At 40.9% G+C, this 17,186-nt stretch overlaps 1 protein-coding gene across 3 annotated transcripts in view; it reads right to left on the minus strand.

Annotated features, from left to right (window-relative positions):
- FUCA2 (alpha-L-fucosidase 2) overlaps positions 1-17,186 on the minus strand; it is a 37,760-nt gene that overhangs the window by 12,838 nt on the left and 7,736 nt on the right. For 2 of the 3 annotated variants that reach the window (XM_088840795.1, XM_088840796.1), the window contains exons 2-7: positions 16,818-17,005; positions 11,804-12,143; positions 10,011-10,221; positions 9,620-9,810; positions 6,652-6,760; positions 4,893-4,955 (exon numbers count right to left, since the gene is read on the minus strand). In XM_088840795.1, the coding sequence (XP_088696921.1) occupies positions 4,893-4,955; positions 6,652-6,760; positions 9,620-9,810; positions 10,011-10,221; positions 11,804-12,143; positions 16,818-17,005 (1,102 nt within the window). Of the gene's footprint in view, positions 1-4,176; positions 4,956-6,651; positions 6,761-9,619; positions 9,811-10,010; positions 10,222-11,803; positions 12,144-16,817; positions 17,006-17,186 lie in introns of those variants that run through there. The other variant, XM_055433181.2, reaches the window with a different exon arrangement.

Consider the following 17,186-nt stretch of genomic DNA (forward strand, 5'->3'; position numbering starts at 1 on the left):
TCCAGGTCCTTTCTACCTTTGCAGTGTAGGTATGCTTCTAAGCATTCTCTGTCTTATACAAATCGTATGTGTTACATTATATAGTTGTAGAATACTTGTGGATTTTTAGTACATTTCTGGTCAGTCTTTTAGAACTGTTTTACCGATAATTAACCAATACATTTAAATTGGGCATGGGGAAAGCAACACTGTTTCATCTAGCTTTTCCAGAGTATTCGACTTTTTTTCACAGAAACTACAACTCTTTACATTCATTTCTTCTGTTCATGTAAATGATAAAAACATAAATTTATCATAAATTACCAAACATAATCAGTTTGGTGACTGTGTTAATTTCCTAGAATTGCTGTAATAAACTACCACTAACTGTGTGGCTTCAAACTACAGAAATTTATTCTCTTACCATTCTGGTGCTTAGAAACCCAAAGTTCAGGTGTCAGCAAGGCCATGTACCCTCTGCAAACTCCAAGGAAGAATCCTTCCAACCTTCCTTGACTCTTCCTGCTTCTGGTGGCCCCACATATTCCTTGACTTTCAGCAGCTTAACTCCAGTCTCTGCCTATCTTCATGTGGTCATCTACATGTTTGCAACCCCACGTCCACTATGATCTTAACTCAGATCTACCTTAATTCTTAATTGCATGTACAAAGACACTGATTCTAAGTAAGATCACATTCTGAGCTTTTGAGTGAAAGTGAAGGTCGCTCAGTCGTATCTAACTCTTTATGACCCCATGGACTATATAGTCCATGGAATTCTCCAGGCTAGAATACTGGAGTGGGTAGCCTTTCATTTCTCCAGGGGATCTTCCCAATCCAGGGACTGAACCCAGGTCTCCCACATTGCAGGCGGATTCTTTACCAGATGAGCCACAGGGGAAGCCCTAGAAAACTGGAGTGGGCCGCCTATTCCTTCTCCATCTGATGTTCCCAACCCAGGAATCAAACCAGGGTCTCCTGCATTGCAGGTGGATTCTTTACCAAGTGAGCTATTAGAGAAGCCTTTTGAGTAGTTTTTGAGAGCTTTTGAGTAGGTATGATTTACTGGGGAGTACTATTCAACCCACTGCAGTAACAAACTCAGCTAACTGGCGGTAAACATATCCTGTTACATGGGCTTTACTGGTGGCTCAAATGGTAAAGAATCTGCCTGCAATGCTGGAGACCCAGGTTCAACCCCTGGGTCAGGAAGATCCCCTGGAGAAGGAATTGGCAACTCAGTCCAGTATTCTTACCTGGAGAATTCCATGGACAGAGGAGCCTGGTGGGTTACAGTTCATGGGATCGCAAAGAGTCAGACACAACTGAGCGACTTTCACTATTCACTTTCAAATTGATTGCAGCAAGTGGTAACCAAGGTGAAGCATGTGCCAGACAGAAGCCTGCTAAGTGAAAGCCTGCATCTTGCCCAGGGGTCAGTTAGAATTCTTTTCCAAGAAAATGGAGAGCATCTGTTACTCTAGTGAGTTGGTTAAATGGAGATTACTTAAAACAATTATACTTTCTCCTTCAAACTTGTATAAATATGTTTGTTACTGTGTATATATAAAAATTCGATATGAACAATTATTTGTTTGCAAGTTAGACAGGAAGGTTTTTATCTAACCCAGTCTTTTACCTACAAAATCAAAAATGAACAGCAAGCAAAATATCTGTCTTGCTTTCTGTTGCCCTTATTCACATTTATTTGATTAGTCTGAACTTTTAAAGTAATTGTGTTCTTTCAATATGGCACTCATAAGAAAATGAGATAAAATCTTATTAAAGTGACATCCAGTCTAACAATCTAGTTTTGCTTGCCTTCAATATTTCTCTCATTATTAAGGAAAAATCCAATGTTACTGAAATTTAAAACAAGTCAATTTTGTGCCTATATAATAACTCTGGGAAAAGAATCAGTTGTGGGGGATAAGAACTGTCAGGCGAGTGTATGCTCCTCAGTTCTGTCTCGTCATAACAAAGATTTGGAGTGACGGACATTAAAGCCCTCAGCGTGTCATAGCTCTCGGGTCTTGAACAGACCATGTTATAGCTCTCAGACAAATCAGTGTTACAGCTCCGTGTTACAGTTCTATTTTATTTAGATAATAGCAGGAAAATCCATCTTCGAGGCGTGAGGACCTGTCAACCCAAAGACGAAGAGAAAAGCATCCCAGCACAAGGGGGAGAGCTAGAGAGACCCCCAGCCCTTTGGCTCCTCTTTTTATATGTTTTTTTCTTCCCCTGGGCCTGCCCTATGTAAACTGGGCTAGCCAGGAGTGTTGTTTGTTCTACCTGAGGTCCTGGGACCTTCCTTTGTTCTATTTTTGCGGGCTTTTCTCTTTCTTGTCTTTTAGCCACTGCCATCCTGGACTCCTGTTTCCTATTCTAACTACCTAACAGAACTATTGGCTTAAAATAAGTAATGAGAGATCTGATTTTTAATTAGCCTTACTATAATTCTTGCACTTCATACCAATGATAGTTCTAAGAATTTGATGGACTATTTTAAAATCCTTGTTACAAGTCCCACTTGCAGTATATTTCACATATAAGCAAGATATACGTTAAATTTGATGTCTCATTCTGTTCCATATATAATATATGGTTAATGGCAAGCCACTCCAGTACTCTTGCCTAGAAAATCCCATGGATGGAAGAGCCTGGTAGGCTGCAGTCCATGGGGTCGCTAAGGGTCGGACATGCCTGAGCGACTTCGCTTTCACTTTTCACTTTCCACTTTCACACACTAGAGAAGGAAATGGCAACCCACTCCAGTGTTCTTGCTTGGAGAATCCCAGGGACAGGGGAGCCTGGTGGGCTTCCGTCTATGGGGTCACACAGAGTCGGACACGACTGAAGTGACTTAGCAGCAGCAGCGAAGCATTTTATCAGCACCTCTGAATGCTGATCGGTATTTTATCATTTAGCTTCCTCATAGCTACCCATTAACTAAACCCTATATCTAATTATAATTTACTTAAATAGCTCCATTTTCCCTCTATATGCTCTATTTGTAAAGGTCATTATGGACAAGGTAGGAATTTAAATGACTGAGAGATTTTAGTCTCAAAACTATTTGCTTCAGATGACCTCACTTTTATATTAAGATTCTTCTAACTCAGAGATTTTTTCCCTTTTTTTGCTTTTTCTTAGTTGAGTGTTGGGGATCATGTAAATCTGTCCTTATTGGACCTCTAATAAAATGGTAATTGGGATTTAGAACTCTTAAAGTACTTATTCATGTCAATACTTTAGAGTGGTTTTAAAATTTTGGTAGTTGTAGAAACTTCAGCAATGAATAATTTTTTAAAATATTTTCAACTTCAAGATGATTTTGGAAAATAAATGTGAATAGTGTTTTACTTCCCTCTCTACTTGAAGTGTCTACAGGGAACAATGAGATATCTGCATTTGATTAACGTAACAAAATGGAGCCTGTAGCACTTCAACTAAAGATCTAAACTTGTGGAACATCTATTGTTAAAGGAAATGAGTTCTTTAATCAGTGTTTCTTTAAATTTACATCAATATCAGTATTTTTGCGTAATTCTTAGGGAAAATCTGAATAGACAATAATGTTCAGATAGGTTTTCAACTTCAATTTGCTTGAAGGCAAATGAATACAGGAAAAAAAATTATTCATTTAAATTGGACCTCAAATTAGCCCACCTACAAAAATAAGCCCACACCTCCAATCCTACACCCTCACCTGCCTCCACCCAAAAAATCCCTGGAAGAATAAATACTAAAACTTTAATAATGGTGACCTTAATGATTTTGTCTTTAGGCATTTCTATATATTTTTAAATATCTATAGTAAATATATCAGTTTTATTACCATGAAGAAAAAAGACAAAAATTTTTTATAAAAAGACGGTTACTGTAAGCATAAACGTTAAGTCCAATTTATTATATACCTATGACCCTGTATTAGGCTTTGTTATTGTTGTATAGTCACTAAGTTGTGTCTGACTCTTTTGCAACCCCATGGACCATAGCCTGCCAGGCTCCTCTGTCCATTAAATTTTCCAGGCAAGAATACTGGAGTGGGTAGCCATTCCCTTCCCCAGGGGATCTTCTCAACCCAGGGATTGAACCAGCATCTCCCACACTGGCAGGTGGATTCTTCACCATTGAGCCACGTGGGAAGCCCTTATTAGTCTGCTCGAGTTGTCATAAATACCACAGATAGGGTGCTTAAACCACAGTAATTTATTTTCTCACAGTTCTGGAGGCTGAAAGCCCAAGGTTTCAGCAGGTTTGGTTTCTCTTGAGGGCTCTTGGCTTGCAGTTGGCCACCTTCTCACGGTGTCCTTAAATGGTCTTTCCTCTGTGTGCTTCCATCTGTGTTCTTTCTCTTCTTATAAGGAGTCCAGTCATATTGGATTAAGGTCCCACCCTGATGACTTCATTTAACCTTAGTTACTTCTTTAAAATCTCCAAATCCAATCCTTCTCCAGGGGATCTTCCCAACTCGAGGATCAAACTCATGTCCCCTGAATTGCAGGTGGATTCTTTACTGCTGAGCCACCAGGGAAGCCCCACTGAGGCTTAGAGTTTCAAAATGTGAATTTGGCATTAGACATGATTCAGTCCTTACCACCACCAATTTCTCACTACAACAAAGATCCCCACCTCTGATTCACACATGGAAATAAATTCAGTGTGAAGAGAAATAGCAAAGTGCATTGGAGAGTTAAAACAGTTATGTGGGTAATTTGGGAAATTCTTGGCCAATTTTACATTTGCTTTCTCCATGTGCTATAATTACAGAAACCTGATATACATTCTAGTCTTAGATATAACTGCATCAGGAAGCACTCTACTGCAGATCAGGTCACATTAGTTAGTGCTAGAGCCCAGCCCCACTGGCAGGGCATCTGATGAATGGTTAGCTGAGGCAGGTCTACCTTAATGCCATTTTGCTTCAAAGGTGTCCAGTGAAGGGGCTGTCCGTGTCCCAGGAGTTTAACCTGAAATTTAAAACATACACATAAATGTCTCCATATTTGTCTCTGACTTCCTCACTGTATTGGGAAGAAGCAGTTGATATTTCTTAAAGAGCAATGTAGACAGGAGATTCGTTGTTTTTACTTTAATTCAGTGGATCACAAGCTGCTTTAATTTATTATCCAAATGCATGTATATATCTCTCTTGCTCCTTTATTATTCTCGAAAGCGTACAGGATTTGAAGAAGAATCGTATAGACTGAATAGTGTCAGAGTAGAGAAAACTACTCTTGAACCAATCTGCACAACTAAGGCCTGCCTGGCCCTGACACAGGATGTTCAGGGAAAGGCTCACCTTCCTTACCCAGCCACCCTCCCTCCCCAGATGGTCCAGTAACCTCCACTACTCAACAGTACGTGCGTGCAATCAATTATTACTCTAACTGTTCTATATCCTTAGTCTTACACAAAATGAATTTAAATGAGTAGTTTTCTATATATTTGTGGTTATTTTGAACCATGATAAACTTTGTTTATCATGTAGAATAATACAAAAACAAAACCTGTGAACATTCAAATAACAGTATTAATGGCGGCCAAAGCTTCCCTGGTGGCTCAGCAGTAAAGAATGTGCCTGAAGTGCAGGAGAAGCTGGTTTAATCTCTGGGTTGGAAAGATCCCCTGGAGAAGGAAATGGCAACCCACTCCAGTATTTTGCCTGGAAAATCCCATGGAGAGAGGAGCCTGGTGGGCTACAGTCTGTGTGGCTGTAAAAGAGATGGACATGACTGAGCAACTAAACAACAAAGAGAACGTAGGTAAAATAAAAAGATAATGTTATGCCCAGGCCTCTAAGCTGCAGTCAAACATAAGATTTGAAAAAAACATCAGATTTGGATTCTTTATCTCCTTTTCTACCAGATCAGCCACAAGTGTTAGAAATGAAACATGGAAAAATGGTTTAAGGAGAAGAAAAAAAATTTTATTTTTATTTTCTTAAAAATAAGTTATAAAATATATTAAAATGAACTCATTGCCAGAGCTGATGTCCACAGCTGTTAGATTAACCTTTTGTGTTTGTTGTTTAGTCGCTCAGTCTTGTCTGACTCTTTGCAACCTCATGGATTGTAGCCCACCAGGCTCCTCTGTCCATGGAATTTCCTAGGCAAAAATACTGGAGTGTGTTGCCATTTCCTTCTCCAAAGGATATTCCCGACCCAGGAGTCAAACACTCAGTTGAACCCACATCTCTTGCATGGCAGGCAGATTCTTTACTGCTGAGCCAGCAGGGAAGGTTAACCTTTAACCTCCAAATTTTTTAAGAATTTAAAATAGTAGGGCCATGACATCTTACATTTATTCAGATGTGTTCTGGGGTGAGATGTCAGGGGAAGAATCTGAACTCCAGTTTTATGAAAAGAGTCTTTTGGATGCATGCAGTGAACCTGAATAACCTAGCATGACTCTGGAGAAGATACTTTAATTGATAACCATGGAGATGATGTAACCGTTTTATAGGCTTGGTTTTCTGGGGAATGAAACAAAATTTTCGACAGTTTTTGCCAAACATTGCCATTGATAAAGCTCATTTTAAAATTACTATCATGAGATGTAAATGGAATACATATCAGGCTCACCTTGAAGGTAAAAGTTAATGTCTTCCTCAGGATGTTCTAGTCAGCAATTTAAAGGAACAATGAAGACAAAATTCCCTCTTACCTTTGTTGCCCCCAGAGTAGCTTTGGGCTGACCAAGAAAGAGCTGTCCTGATATGGGCCATTTGAGAAACATGGCATAGACCAACTTATCTTTAGGTTTGGATGTGTACCTGGTTAAGAAAAAAATAATGCATAGTAATATTTCTCATTATTTATGGGACAGGTTCAGAATTATCTTCCAGAGATAATTAGTAAATATTTACCAATGTTTTCTTTAATAGAGGGAAGAAAAAATAGCCCCATGGTAGCAATAAAAAGCACCCAAAAGGATTCTGACTGCAGTCCCAGTGTAGTTTGTGGTTGGGGGAGAATTTCCCACACCGCCAGGCAGTTCTCAGGCACCAGCTGGGCATCCTACAGTTGGACTCCATTCTGACCCCATCTACCCAGAGGCAGTGTCAGGTTCCAAAAGGTCAGGGTTTATTCCTACCAGACTGCCCCCTCCTCAAATTTAGATACCAGTCACGTGTCCGGATCATCATGTGGGCTTCTGACCCACAGGCTATAGATCAGAGGTTCCTACAACCCCCTCCTGAGTTCAGCTAATTTGCTAGAGCAGCTCTCAGAATTCTACTTCCTGGATTACAGATCTATTATAGAAGGATATATCTCAGGAACAGCCAGATGGAAAAGACTCACAGGACAAGGTATCTGGGAAGGGGTAGGGGGCAGGGGGCTTCCACACCCTCCCCAGGTGTCCCACTCTCCCGGCACTGCCACCAATCCAGAAGCTCTCTGAACCCCATTCTTTTGGTTTTTTGTGGTGGCCTCATTAGTCACTCGGAGAAGGCAATGGCAAGCCACTCCAGTACTCTTGCCTAGAAAATCCCATGGATGGAGGAGCCTGGTAGACTGCAGTCCGTGGGGTCGCTAAGGGTCGGACACAACTGAGCAACTTAACTTTCACTTTTCACTTTCACACATTGAAGAAGGAAATGGCAACCCACTCCAGTGTTCTTGCCTGGAGAATCCCAGGGACGGGGGAGCCTGGTGGGCTTCCGTCTGTGGGGTCACACAGAGTCGGACACGACTGACGTGACTTAGCAGCAGCAGCAGCAGCATTAGTCACTATTGATTAAATCACTGGCCATGAATTATTGTTTCAACCTTCACTGTCTCTAAAGAGCTGTTTGGAAGCTGAATTGAACTAAAATACGAGAGGAGGGAGTTAGACAGTGGGATGATTCAGACTGAGATCATGAAGGGAGTACAAATATTGGAAGTGCAAGGTCTAAGTTACGACCAAAAGAAGGGGACAGGATCCCTAGAAAGAAGGAAGTACAAGAGCTGCGTGCCTGCTAAGTCTCTTCAGCTGTGTCCAACTCTGTGCAACGCTATGGACTGTAGCTTGCAGGCTCCTCTGTCCATGGGATGGTCCAAGAAAGAATACTGTAGTGTGTTGCCATGCCCTCCCCCAGGGGATCTTCTCAACCCAGGGATCGAACCTGCATCTCTTAAGTCTCCTGCATGGCAGGTGGGTTCTTTACCACTAGCATCTCTCGGGAAGCCCAAGAACTGAGGGGCCGGCAAATTAGAAGAGCTGTGAATAGACAATCAGAATTATATGAAGAGTAGTTCTGCCAACCCACTCCAGTATTCTTGTCTAGAGAATCCCATGGACAGAGGAGGCTGGTGGGCTAAGTCCATGGGGTTGCAAAGAGTCGGACACAACTGAGCAACTAACATTAACTAAGTTCTGGGGACAACAATAGGGAGCCAGGGCTCAAAGGATTTCAAAGATGGTCCTGGGAGTCTAGATAGCCATCTAAAGATGCAGCAAGGAGGGGAAACACACACGAATCTGTGGGGAGAGAGCTCCTCTGATGAGCCAGGGAGAGTGGCCAGCTGGGCTCAGTGCAGTGCAGCCAGGCAACAGCCTTATAGGGATTGTTAAGTAGTTTGACTTTTATCTTTACTTATTGAAAGAAAACTTAATGGAATAATGCTTAATAACTGTCAGGTCCCAGATCAGACATACTCATAGTCAAATATAAACACAGAAGCAAATTCTCAAACCAAATTTAAAACTAGCCTCTGTAAAATGAAAGATTGGTTCTGAATTCTCATTATGGCTTCTCCCAGATCCAGTATTCTAAAATTCTACAGTTAGCTGCTTCTGTGTCGACTGCCTTACTTAATTTTCTTCAGTGAATTGACAGTTTAAGTTATAAGTTCAAAGAAGATTATTTAGTCTAATCTTTTGGTATATGTTTGATCTGGCTATACTCGCTTTGGTGGTAACACAAGGTGAACTTTTAGAGCTTCACTAATAATGTGCTGTGCTGTGCTTAGTCATTCAGTCATGTCCAGCTCTTTGTGACCCCATGGACTGCAGCCTGCCAGGCTCCTCTGTCCATGGGGAGTCTCCACTGGAGTGGGTTGCCAAGCCCTCCTCCAGGGGATCTTCCCAACCCACGGATCAAACTCAGGTCTCCCACATTGCAGGGGAATTCTTTAGTCTGAGCCACCAGGGAGGACTACTCTTATTTGTAATATGTTAAGATCCTACATCAGAAACCACCATATGCTTTTATAGGAGATACTAGTTAAAAGTTAGCCAGTTGAGATAATGAATTTTAAAGAAAGTTCAGGTTTAAATTTATTAGAATATATTTTTCCTGCCCTATGGCACCTCCTGCTAGCTTAATGAGATGTAACACCTGTAAAAGTTAGAATTTACCTGACTAAACCAAAAGTCTCTTTTGTATTAACCACTCAGCACTTTTTTTTTCTGAATTATCTATAATTTTTGTAAGAAATTTTATTTTCCCTAAAATTTCTCCACTGTTAGGAGGAATCTAGAGATAATTTCAGCTCAACTTGATAAATAATAAGTGTTTAAAATACGCTGATTTTAAGTAAATAAAATGTTTTGTATAGGTGGGCATTCATCTAATTTCCTCTTTATTATACTGTTCTCTTTATCTCTGAGAAATGTTAAATGCCTTCTTCTATCAAATAGTACTTACCATACGTCTGGAGTGACAGTGTCATTCTGGGATCTCCAACTGTAGGTTTCATAGATGGCTTCTCCATTGACTTTTAGCCAGATTCCCATTTGCCTCAATCGCTCCTCAAAAATTGCAGAAATGGTGCCATCTCGTGTGGGCCCAATATTCATCAACAGATTTCCTCCACATGAAACTGTTTGTACAAGTTGCTTAAAAATTAAGAATAAGTATAGTTCTTAGAGGAAGAAAACAATTCGATCAATAATCACTATCTAAGAGAACACACATAGAAAAAGAGTCATGTCCTGTGTTTACAGGCCGTTAAGCTATACAGTTTAGAAAACATAATTCTCACACGTGTACACTATTACGAATATTACCACAATGGTCACCAGACATTTTACTGTACCTTCACCAATTCTTCAATTGTGAGATAGTCAGAGATTCCAGCATTCCTCCTGTAGCCCCAGGAAAACTTGTCTATTGTCATGCAGTTTTCCCATTTATGTGGCAAAAGATGTCCTGGGTTATAACGATCACTACATGTGTAGTAGCCGCCGTGCTTACAAATGCTACCAGCTCCCCAACGGTCATTGGTGACCACTGTGTCCCGAACTGGGCTGAAATGAAAAGGATGATTTTGTTAAGTAAAAAAAATTTACACAAAAGCAATGTCACTGAAAAGAGGTCTGACTGAAATCCACTCTTAGAAAATAACCATGGTCGAATATAATACAAACCCCATGATTTTGAAGTAAACTAGACCTGAGGAAGTTGTAGTCCTGGCCTGTTACTTGCTAAGCTCCTTGTCCTAGAGCAAATTACCTAACTCCTCTGAATAATCAATTTCTTCATCTGTTATAGAACAGAACTTGGGCTTCCCTGGTGATTCAGACAGTAAGGAAGCCTCCTGCCACCGCAGGAGACACAGGTTCAATCCCTGGGTCGGGAAGATCCCCTGGAAGAGGGAATGGCTACACACTCCAGTATTCTTGCCTGGAGAATCCCATGGACAGAGGAGCCTGGTGGGCTGCAGTCATGGGGTCACAAAGAGTCAGACATGACTGAGCGACTGACACAATCTATGTAAAACACCTGTGTATGCCCGGCACACACAGCACTTTTGAGTTTTACTATTATTTAAAAGTTCTCCCCTAGTCTCTTTCTAATTGTGCCTAATATTGAAACATCTTAGCAAAGTTGACTGTTATGAATGGAATTCTCTGTGGCATAAAACATTCCCACAGTATTATTCATCACAGCAGGTGGTACCTCCTGCACTTCTCCATTTAGAGGGGATCGTTTTGGTTCACAAACTGAAGTGGAGGACTCCCAGTATTTCCTTTTGGAAAGGAATACCTAGAGAAACTGTGGTTATGTACCAAGAGCTCTCCAGACCATTTGTCTGTGCGTCCTCTGTGGGCCCAGAGAACACAAGCAGGACTCTCCCTAACTCCATAGCACAATACCAAGTACTTCGAGATACAGATATCAATTTGGTCCATATAGTGTGAGCCTTATGGAGGAGCTTAGTCAGAGCTCCCTGTTCTAATGGGGCAGCCTGGAACATGCTAGAAAACAAAAGGAAAGAACAGGAAGAGGTGACATGCTGACGATGAAGGAAAAGAGGAGACAGACAAGGGTGACGTCCAAGCAGCAAAGATTATCAAAGGTAAGAGGATGTGAAGAAGCAGAGGAACTGAAAAGCACATCATGAGGAACAGTGATGGATAAACAGCATTGCCCCAGAGAGGTGATGAAAATCGGGACCTAAAAATTAGTCTTCAGAATTCTTGATGCTGTAATTTTTTTTTTTAGTCTCAATTCAAAATCAGGCTGTTGAGCTATATTTTATTTGACTCCTGATTTGTAACTCTTAGGGCTTCCCAGGTGGCTCAATTGTAAAGAATCCACTTGCCACTGCAGGTGACATGGGTTCGATTCCTGGATCAGGAAGATCCCCTGGAGAAGGAAATGGCAAACCACTCCAATATTCTTGCTAACTAATTCTTGTTAAGAATATTCCAGTGTTCTTGTAACTCTTGAAATTTTGAGTAAATATTGATATATCTAATATGCATTATTTATAATGATTTTCTCCCCATGGCACAAACAAGCCTGAAGGGGAATATTTCAAAAAGCAGGAACTAATGTTATACAGTTATTAGGAATGTCACAATAGCAGTCTAGTAGCACACACACCTCTCATTGTACAACCAGGCTAGGAAGTTTAAGCTTTTCCAGTAGGTATCTGGGGCCCCTCCATCGCCATCTGACCACAGCACCTCTGGCTGATACTTGTTCACTAACTCGTAGAGCTCGGGCAGCATCTTAGACACTGGATATTGTCGTTTCTGGAACGAGCTGGATTCATCCTCAAGGAAGAGCGGATGAAACCACTCAAAAAGGGAGTAGTACAGCCCGAAGCGCAGGTCAGTCCTGTTCCTAACAGCAACTGCAAGTTCCTTGACGATGTCTCTCTTCGGCCCCACGTCTACTGCGTTCCAGTTCCACGAATACTCTGAGCCCCACAAGGTGAAGCCTGAAACATATTAAAAGCCTCTGTAAGCATATCAACTCTGTTCTAGTAAATGGGCACCTATACCAAGTTATAGAGGCAGTACACGTGACATAGAAATCACTGTTTCTACAAACATCTGTTTTATGACCATTTTTTCCTTAGTATATATTTTACTTTCATGCAAGAAACAAATGAGAATTTTAAAAATATTTTTATTTATTTGGCTGCACAGGGCCTTAGTCGTGGCAGGCAGGAATCCTTAGTTGCAGCATGCAAACTCTTAGTTACAGCATGTGGGCTCTAGTTCCCTGACCAGGGATCAAACCTGGTCCCGCTGCATCGGGAGCACTGAGTGTTAGCCACCAGGGAGGTCCCTAACAGATGAGAATTTAAACAAAGTAGAACCAAGATTTTTTAAAGTACTTCTCAGGATACCCCACTGTTGTTGTTGTTCAGTGGCTAAGTCGTGTCCAACTCTTTGTGACCCCCATGGACTACCGGACGAAAAGCTCCATTATCTCCTGAAGTTTGCTCAAATTTGTATCCATTAAATCAGTGATGTTATCTAGCCATCTCATCTTCTATTGTCCCCTTTTCCTTTTGCTTTCAATCTTTTCCAGCATCACAGTCTTTTCCAATGAGTCAGCTCTTCACATCAGGAGGTCAGAATACTGGAGCTTCAGCATCAGTCCTTCCAATGAATATTCAGGACTGATTTCCTTTAGGATTGACTGGTCTGATCTCCTTGCAGTTCACGGGACTCTCAAGAGTCTTCTGCACAACAATTTGAAAGCATCAATTCTTCCACGCTCAGTCTTCTTTATGATCCAGCTCTCACATCCAACATGACTACTTGAAAAACCATAGCTTTTGGAGTCGGTTGCCAGTGATTTTGGAGCCCAAGAAAATAAGGTCGGTATAGTCTGATCTTTCCCTGGTATTCTCCCTCTTATATGATAAGCTCCTGGAGGGACAGTGTCATGTCTGCAGTGTTCCCTGTTATATCCTCAGCCAATGGCCAGCACAAGATCTAGTACAAAGTCACAATCAACATTAGCAGATCATAGCTGAGATGGGAACATCTTCCACATCCACCATTCTAAACAATGACTGTGACTACTTACAGGGAAGAACCACAGATGCACTCCTGCATGATTCCTGTCTTCTAAATCAAAGATTATATTCCCTGGTTTTAGAATTATTTTATTATAGTATGATTCAGAGAACACTGATAATCCATGTTCAGTAGTAAATCTCCTTTACCCTCATTATTCATTTAACTCAGGTGGGGGTAAGGTACTCTTCCCCAATAGTTCTATACTTGAAATATACCTACCATATGTAATCTCATCCTACTCTAAAATCATAAGCTTGGATGTTGTGCTTTAAATTACATAAAAGTGAATTATCTACCAACTAAATGGATAAGAAGAATCCCACTACATAAGCACTTTGAAATAATTCATATTTTAAAAGGAATTTGCGTTTAGATTGCTGGCTTTTCTATATAAAAACCATAGAAGCACTATATAAACTGAAATACTTAAGGAATAATATAAAAGCCTCAAAATCTTTAGTTAGGATCCAGGAATATGAATACATTGTTACTGTCCTACTAAAATCTAAAGCAATGTTTGTGAACCAACACACCTAAGGTGTTTGGTGTAACACTTTACTTTTATAAATTAGGACAAGTCTAAGGCAGAAAGTGAAGAACTAAAGAGCCTCTTGATGAAAGTGAAAGAGGAGAGAGAAAAAGTTGGCTTAAAGCTCTACATTCAGAAAACTAAGATCATGGCATCTGGTCCCATCACTTCATGGCAAATAGATGGGGAAACAGTGGAAACAGTGGCAGACTTTATTTTTCTGGGCTCCAAAATCACTGCAGATGGTGATTGCAGCCATGAAATTAAAAGACACTTACTCCTTGGAAGGAAAGTTATGACCAACCTAGACAGCATATTAAAAAGCAAAGACTACTTTGCCAACAAAGGTCCATCTGGTCAAGGCTGGACTATAAAGAAAGCTGAGCGCTGAAGAATTGATGCTTTTGAACTGTGCTGTTGGAGAAGACTCTTGAAAGCCCCTTGGACTACAAGGAGATCCAACCAGTCCTTCCTAAAGGAGATCAGTCCTGGGTGTTCATTGGAAGGACTGATGTTGAAGCTGAAACTCCAATACTTTGGCCACCTGATGCGAAGAGCTGACTCATTGGAAAAGACCCTGATGCTGGGAAAGATTGAGGGCAGGAGTAGAAGGGGACGACAGAGGATGAAATGGTTGGATGGCATCATCGACTCAATGGACACGGGTTTGGGTGGACTCTGGGAGCTGGTGATGGACAGGGAGGCCTGGAGTGCTGTGGTTCATGGGGTTGCAAAGAGTCGGACACAACTGAGCGACTGAACTGAACTGAACTGAAGATGAACACACTCTTTGGATTCATTTTGAAGAAACTTTTAAAAAAGCTCACACTGGTTCTAAAGATGTTTGTAGTAAGCTTCAAAGCACTGTCAGTGATATCTGAAGTCTTATTCCATATGTCTCAACTTGGCAGGCCCTAATGTTGGCTGTTCTAAAACCACTTTGGGTCTTCGGTTCAGTAGCACCACCAGAAGCTCACACAGTGGTCTTCCAGCCTAACTGGGCTCAGCAGGGTCTCTTCCATAGGCATGGAAACGTCCAACAATATGGTCCTAGAAAATGTATAAATGTGGGCTACATCATTTGTACTCACAGTGTGATTAAGAGTTGTTTTACTGTGTTTTTAAATAAGCTAACTAATACTTTGTACCATATAGCCTGGAGAAGTTCTAGGCATCAGGAAATCAACATGTCCTAAGTATCCATCTTAGCCTGAGAAACACTTGCAGGAAAAAAAACCATTAAGCCACTGGACTGTGGCCAAAAGGAAAAACATCCTGATTCCTTATTTTGGGTTTTCATTCTTCCCTCATAATCCCCTACCCACCGCCACAGAAAATAATGAGACAAAATGTTTTATTCCAATGCAAACAGATCGTCTATTTATATATATTTGATTGCGCTGGGTCTTTGTTGCTATCTGCGGGCCTTTCTCTAGTTGCAGCTGGTGGGGGCTGCTCTCTAGTCGCGGTGCCCAGACTTCTCACTGAAGTGACTTCTCTTATTGTGGAGCTTGGGCTCTAGGGCACATGGGCTTCAGGAGCTGCAGCTTGAGGGCTCTAAATTCGGGCTTAGTTGCCCCGAGGCATGTGGGACCTTCCCCCACCAAGGATTGAACCTGCGTCCCCTGCATTGGCAGACAGATTCTTAACCACTGGACCATCAGAGAGGTCCAGATTATCTAATTATTAACATGCTGCTGGAACAATAATAACGTGCTGATGTTTTCTTGATCTTGTAGATACGGAAATGGTAATGGGTAGATTCCATCCTATTAATGTAAGATCACTAATGGTTCATTTTATATGTCAACTTGCCTGGGCCACAGGGTGCCCAGATATTTGGTTAAACATCATTCAGGATATGTTCCTGAAGGTGTTTCTAGAGGAAACTAACATGTGAATAGGTAGACTGAGTAAAGCAGATTGCCCACCTGAAGTGGTGGGCCTCATCCAATCCATTGAAGGCCTAAATAGAATAAAAGGCTAATTAAGAAAGAATTCTTCAGACTTCCCTGGTGGTCCAGTGGTTAAGACTCCCCACTTCCACTGCAGGGGGCATGGGTTCAATCCCTGGTCAGGGAACTAGATCCTGTGTGCCATGCATTGTAGCCAAAAAGAAAAAAAAAAAAAAGAAGCAGGAAAATTTAAGGAGTGGTGTTTGTTTTTTAATTTAAAAAGAAAAAATGTTTTCTCTGTATGTCTTTGAGCTGAGACATTAGTCTTCTCCTGCCTTTTAACTTAGATTTGGACAGGTACTTATATTATCTGCTCTCCTGTTTCTGATGCCTTTGGGCTCAGACTGGAACTATATAACAGGCTATCTTGGGTCTGGACTTCTCAGACTCCATAGTTGCATGAGCCAGTTTCTTATGATAAATCTATATGTATTATACTTCCTGTTAGCTCTATTTCTCTGGAGAACCCTAATTCAACCACTCTGTTTCTTTTCAGATATTCTTCCACCATCTCTAATATTTCTGGGCATCATTACAGCCTTGCAATCTTATTCCTTTCAGGTGGCCCATGTCATTTTTATCAATAGCAAATTTTCCTCAACTGGGTCATAGAAGAGTTGGTCAAAAGCACCACCTTGTATTATTGGTCATGATGTAAGACAGTAGCAAATAATCCCCAGGGTACCTTCCCAGAATGCATTACAGAGGTGATAAGAAAACAGAAAGACTGCAATTCAGTTGTAAACTTTGACCTGCAAACCACATCCCCCTTGAAAGGGCTTTAATCAAATCTTGCATTACTTGAAAATTGTTAAATATGCATATAATAAAATGTGATCAGTTTCCATTTTTTCTATACGTGGAGGGTATGATCTTTCTGCATACTTAATGCTCCCTTTTTTCTTTTTCTTAATGCTTCTTAATTGGGTGAAACACGTGATCTCTTAAATTACAAGCAAATGTCAGTAGCCACTTAGATTGATCCTAAGAGAAAACTCTGTTTTCATGTGGATGACCTTGCTTTAGTTTCTTCTTCCAAAAGAACTTCACATTTATAACCACTGTCAGTGTTTGCAGATGTTGTTCTTACTTACCTTCGTGATGTTTGGAAGTTAAGACAACGTATTTGGCACCAGAAGCCTGTAAAATATCTGCCCACTGGTTCGCATCAAAAAATTTTGCTGTAAATAGTGGTCCGAAATCTTCATATGTGAAATCAGGAGGGTAATTATTTTTCATAAAGTCCACATAAGCTGGTATCTTTTCCTTTTGCCAGTACCACCTAAGGGGATGAAGGAAACAGCATATAAGTAGCATACACATAAACACTTGAAATATAGGTATCCCTCAGCATTCATAGAGTCCCACGTTTCTCAGCAAACACCAAAATCTGCGAGTACTCAAGTCCCTTACATAAAATGGCATACTACAATCTGTCCTCCATATCCACACTTTTAGCATCC

Source organism: Moschus berezovskii, chromosome 10 (genome assembly GCF_049115385.1).
Source record: "Moschus berezovskii isolate FMDL1 chromosome 10, NW_MosBer_1.0, whole genome shotgun sequence".
NCBI lineage: Eukaryota > Metazoa > Chordata > Mammalia > Artiodactyla > Moschidae > Moschus > Moschus berezovskii.